Source organism: Amblyraja radiata, chromosome 32, assembly GCF_010909765.2.
Source record: "Amblyraja radiata isolate CabotCenter1 chromosome 32, sAmbRad1.1.pri, whole genome shotgun sequence".
Taxonomy (NCBI): domain Eukaryota; kingdom Metazoa; phylum Chordata; class Chondrichthyes; order Rajiformes; family Rajidae; genus Amblyraja; species Amblyraja radiata.
Window position 1 is genome coordinate 8,641,815 of NC_045987.1, and position 6,190 is coordinate 8,648,004.

Here is a 6,190-nt window from a genome sequence, read left to right on the forward strand (position 1 = left end):
TATATACAATACATTCTACCACAACAACATTAGCAGTAGGGAACAATTCTGCACCTTCCACCCTGCAGAATACAGAGATAGATTATAGGTTCAGCAGACGAGCACTTTTTAAATCTCATGACTACTGCAAAAGAGATAACTCCCTTTGTTGTTCCTAATCTGAATCTATTCATTTAATGCTAGACAGAATCATTACTCTTTGTGCTTAAAATTCCATTCTAATTTGATTAAAGATGGTGTCATGTTGTCAAAATAATTCTCACAGTCTGAATTCACAACAGCCTGGTCCAATTTAATCATAGTATCTGGCAAATTCAGAGGCCAATTGTTATATAGATCGAGCCTTTGGCAAATTCCCTCTGGAAACAAAATGTGGTCTTATAGATCATGATTTGCTTGTGATCAAATAGAACATTGCAGATTAATTGCATTTCTGGAGCGAAATCCAACAATAAATTCCTCACATATCATCAGAAGGCATTCTTTACCAGAATTAAATAGATAAGAATGCCAGATCATGTTATTTTATATTGTTATTTGAGAATCATGTTATTTTATATTGTTTCATAAATTTAGTTTGCATTTACATTACAATTCATTGTGTTACATTCCTACAAAACAACTGAATATTTTTAGCTGTGTAGTTTATATGATGTATTATTAAAACAATTACACCTGGGATAACATCCAGCATTTCTGCTGAACAGCTGATGTCAGTTGTACTCTGCATTGCTGGCCCTTATTCTTCCCAGAGCAAAGAAACACTGACAATTTACTTAGTGAATTTCACAGAAATTATTCAGGATCAGGCTCTGTAAATGGTTAACTGTCTGATATTTCTGAGGATCATAATACATATGAAAACAGTACTGAAAAAAAACACCTGTTCTAGAGCATATATATTACTTTAATAAAAGCCGACAAGTAGCTAAGCTTGTCTCCAATCCACACAATCCTCCACTCCAAATCTCAAGGGGCCATTTGCTGATGTGCAATACTGCACACCAGCTGCTCAGGAATAAGACACTCCCATTGCATCGTGGCCCAGACTGATAACACAAATCAGCAACTTACTAGAATATTCTATCCAGTATGATTAAATTACGTGAAATTGAATGATCAATAGATAAAAGTAGAATGGAATTACTGTTCCATACCTCATTTACGGAAGGTGGTCATTAATTTATGGCTGCAGTTACCAAGCACTTGTCATTAGTACAACAGATAGTTGCTGCTGCCACCTTAATTTGTATTTCCAAACATGCTTCATTACTGTTATATTCTTACAAAAAGACAAGTGTACAATTACATTCAGTATAATAAAAGCTTCAGCTGTGCACTAGAAATATATATATAAACATACAACCAAGCCAAGATTATATATATTGTGTTTTATTTCCACATTATAAAACCATTTGAGGTAGTCAACAATTTCTATAATGCCAGGGGCAAAAATACATGCTATTTGAAAAGATAAGTCATGTCTCAGCATCATTGCTCAACAGCATCACTTGCACACTTTGATGGACAGCATTCCCTTACATCGACACAAACCAGCAACCAAACGATGGCCAAAATTATCACTCCAAGGTCATGCCATAATTTAAAATGATCAACATTTGCAGCAAGAGTATTCAGAAAGCTATGGGGAACAGATGCAGGGACAAAAGGAAGAAGTTGAATATTGTTTAAAAATCACCAAACAGTCTGGCCCAAGTAATTCATGCTTCTTAGTGTATGAACAGTTTATAAAAGCATTGAAAAAGAAATGGAGCAAAACATCTACCTGCCTTTCATGTGAATAAGCAAAGAATGGGCTGCAGTCAGTGATAACTAAATTTTGAAGAAATAATTTTAAAATCCTGTTTAATATTCAGACTGAGAATAAAAAGTGGGCTTGACAGACTAAAACTAATCAACTTATTCACGAGCCAAATTAATATCAGAAAGCTCAAGTGAACAGAAATAAATGAAACTTTCACACGTAGAAAGTATTTTGTGCAAGCTTTGTTTTACAAAAAGGCAACCAAGATTAAAAGATTAATCCTACATAGCATACTCAGGTCTTTCTACAACAGTTTGAGAGAAACATTAATATCTGCCATATAAACTTATAATTAAGTTTAAATTAATTTATAGTAACATAAATACTTCCACAGAAAAAGATCCCTTGAGAGAATGATTATAAATAATCTAACTATTACTTTAAGTTAATTGAAACGCGTGTTGAATGATAACCTTGTAGGACATCTTTAAGAAACATTACCCAAGGTAGGACTATGATACTAAGGTAGGACATTAGTTTCTATACAATTGCCCTTGCAAAAAAAAATGTGCGTCAGCTGCCAATATTTCAACTGAGAATTTTTGTTGTAAATAGTAATTAATTGAAGAAAGGCAGTTAGAAGAACAGTTCTAAGAGCAAATAAAAATGCAAATGAGACTCCAAATCATTAAGGAATTCTGTTATATCAGTCGGAGGTAAAATGCAACTGTCAAAGCATGCTACATGCGTCACCCAATTTATTGCTCTTGTAATCATCTTCATGTTACTGAAGTACATACCAATTAACAGTCAGTCAATCACACTATATTCCACAAATACACAATACCTGCAGTTTGGTTTTACGGAATGAAGACATGATGAGCGGTGCTGTTTGATAAGCAGTATATCTGCTAAATAATTATAAAACAATTCACACAAAATACATTCTGCATAAAGATCGGATATTTCAATATAAAAAGTGTTATTGTTAAATTCCTTAGTATTTGTTTCTCTAAATTTGAACACTGAACCAAAAAGGCAATTATATTCAGGCCTCCTCAAACACGAGGTAATTGTGATTTGTATTTAGGCAACCGCATCAAATTCCCAATTCTATTTCGATTAGAAATGGCGGGTTTGCTCAGTTCTAATTTCTTCCATGAAAACCATCGTTATTTAGATTATTAGCAAAGGAACTTTTTTTTAAAAAGTAATTTAATTTAAAACTGTGGCGGCACAATTTTATAACCTTAAATAAAATTAGGATATTCAAATTAAATTCCAATTGAAGAATCTGAAGAAGGGTCTCGACCCGAAACGTCATCCATTCCTTCTCTCCAAAGATGCTGCCTGTCCCGCTGAGCTACTCCAGCGTTCTGTGTCTATCTTGCATTCCATCACAACTAGTGAAGCAATAACTAACTCCACCCTGACCTTGTTTTTGATGCAGTATACAAAACACATTCACTGCAGTTTTCCACTAGCTTCCAATTGCATAACCTTTGCATACATCTTCAACTTTACGAAATCTTTGAGCTGTTATTCTAGTGCACAGACACCCTATTACAAAAATGTGGCAATTAAAAACATTGTGTATCAGACTGGTTCTATTCCTCCCCCCCCCATAAATGATCTAACTGTAGAATCAGTATTTTATTTATGTAGTTAAATCCGTGTCAAATCCTAATACAGAAAACATTTATTTTGCAACAGCTCAAAGAAAATACCATCTTCTTTAACTATGCAGTATGTTTATATGTATATATGTTTATAAATATGATACATAAACATTTGAACAAAATACCAATAATAACATGATGCACAGCTTTAATTACTGTCATCACCTGAAAGATATCCTGCCACACCACCAATTGGACTTTTCACCATTATGCAATTTTAACCTATTGCCCCGACTAAAATATCTTCCCCTCCCTGTATACGTTTGAGATAATTAAATTTAGATTACACATCGGCAGCACTGCAAAACACATGAGGATTTTTAATAAATTGTGCTCCAGGAAAGAGCTGGGAATCCCTTGCAAACATCTTCCAAATGTAATCTGAATGGCCCATCGATCTATTATTCCTACAGAATGGGTCACTGTTTCATAATATACATGACTGATTAATGTAATAATTGTGATAAAATACAGTTCCAAAAAATAAGCATGGACAATTTGCTTAAATCATCAAAAATCCAGCAGAATGGAATAAACTCTGGCATGTCCATATTTAAAAAGTATATTAACAATGTCTTTGTGGAGGCCAGATTTCTTTAATTTCATGTTTTCATGAAATTAACGAAAAGAAAACAATTGTTAAAATCATGTTAACCAACTAAACCTTTGCATTAAACAAATGAAACGGTCCTGGAACAGAAATGATAAAATTGACACAACTCCTGCTTCCAGTACCACTCAGGCTTCCATAATTTTATGGCCATAAAACTGCTTTCATTTCAACATCACATTTTGATTTGGATTCACTGTACATGTTCCTGGATATAGTTAATCATTGGGGGAAAAAAAACATTGCATTCCTCAACTGTTGCTAGAGGAATCGCCCTGACATCTGTTATTGGGAATCTAAATTAACCAGTTTTCAAACTGTTCTGTTAATTAATGTGGGATTATTTTAAGGTCCATTTTGTCGCAATAAAATATTTTAAATCTCCCCCGGCCACCCCCCACTTGATTTCCAGAAATAGTTTCATATCATGGATTTTATAAATACCGAACAATGAATTAGCTATTCTAATACATTTTCTCTTCCTTTCGGGCCATTCGCCAAATCCATTTATTTCTATCAAATTATGTATTCCCCATTCATTCAATCCAAGATCATCTGCCAACCTATTTGAGAGAATACATTTGTTTTCTTCTTCCTTCTACCACCCACCGCTCTCCTCTGACCTTCCTTCCCTGGAGGAAGAATTCCACATTGCCACAATGAAGACGAGTCCTCTCCCCAAGACAACCTCTGGACCGATTCTCTCATCTGTGGATATTTATATTCTAGTTGTGTTCTCTGACCTTGCTGCGGTCGAAACCGCAGGAAACCCATCCCCGCAGCCATTTTAAAGCTCATTGTGATTGAAAACACCAAAAACCAGGGGGGAGAAAAGCCATGTTTAACATTATTTTAAACATGCCGTTCAATTGTATGCAACAGCACATAAGAAAAAAAACTGAAAATGCGCAGCCGCGGGGAACAGAAATATTTTACATATTTTGTCTTTGGATATTTTTGTAAAAATACTCCAGATGTCAGATAGACAGATTCAGTTCAATTCTCCAGTTCAATAATTACAGTTCAAATGTATATATTAAAATTCCTCGCTCCTTGGACCGGAGACAACGCCCGATAACCACGTTGACTGGAAACCCTTCTCCCATATCAGTCAAAACAAAACGCAAAATCAAACAGAAATTTGATGTTTTACCTCAATAGTTTATTCAATCAAATGCTTTCTCAACAACCGCACTTAAAATATGAATATATATATATATCTGTATATATTAAGCAGGTTGAATAAAAAACGGAGCATTGAAATGGATGATTTACTGACTTTAAACCATCATATTTCCAGATAAATGTAAAACATACCAAAACCCTTCCTTCCTTCCTTCCTTCCTTCGCTCGCCGATCGCTGCAGACTGTCGCCCTCCGAGCTCGCTCCGGCCTCTTTTACCGACCGCGATGATGATGTCACTGTTCTGCAGCAAGGAAACGAGCAAAACCCGAGCACCTTCGGCCAATTCCGTCAAGCGGGCGCGGCAGCTACTTCGGCACTTTCCGTCATCGGGGTGAGGCGCCTGCTTCGGCGAGCTCTGCCGTCGCCCAAACACTGCACCGCTCCAATCCTCTCAAGGTCAAGAGGCTTTTGAATGTTGGGGTGTTTAGCAGAAAGATCAAACGCTAAGATTCGCTCCGAACAGCCTCGGTAAATTCCGCATATCCTCTCTGCAGTGTTGCATCGGCAACCACGCACCATTCCGAATTAACATTTACTGAAATCATCTCTTCGAAGTAATTGATTATACGCGAAGGGGTTTTATTTTGTTCAAGCACTGTCGGTGACATCAGAAAGACCATATGTGCTGCTCATTTCTAATTGTCCCGAGAAAGCGATACTAGAATACGAATACTTCGCATGCCTCGAATTCTTCTTTTATAAATATGGCATGTATTGCCTATTTAAGAAGTGGGTGGTGAACTACTCTTAACAACTGGGTACCCTCACAATAGTATGAAGTGGGACTTCATACTATTGTGAGAGCACCCAGTTGTTAAAAGTACATTTACAACGATATTTGGTAAGGGAGAACTGGGACACAGATTAAATGACATAGGGGCGTGTGCAAGCCTATACATTTACAACTATTCTGATGGGAGAATATTTAGGGATGCAAGTTATAGATACGG

At 36.0% G+C, this 6,190-nt stretch overlaps 1 protein-coding gene across 9 annotated transcripts in view; it reads right to left on the minus strand.

Moving 5' to 3' along the window:
- Positions 1 to 5,518, minus strand: part of sptan1 (spectrin alpha, non-erythrocytic 1) — a 77,464-nt gene extending 71,946 nt beyond the window's left edge. For 2 of the 9 annotated variants that reach the window (XM_033049061.1, XM_033049058.1), the window contains exons 1-2: positions 5,372 to 5,429; positions 2,613 to 2,676 (exon numbers count right to left, since the gene is read on the minus strand). In XM_033049061.1, the coding sequence (XP_032904952.1) occupies positions 2,613 to 2,642 (30 nt within the window). In that variant the 5' untranslated portion in view covers positions 2,643 to 2,676; positions 5,372 to 5,429. Of the gene's footprint in view, positions 1 to 2,612; positions 2,677 to 5,371 lie in introns of those variants that run through there. The other 7 variants (XM_033049062.1, XM_033049064.1, XM_033049066.1 and 4 more) reach the window with 5 other exon arrangements.
- Between the last annotated feature and the right edge of the window lie 672 nt (positions 5,519 to 6,190).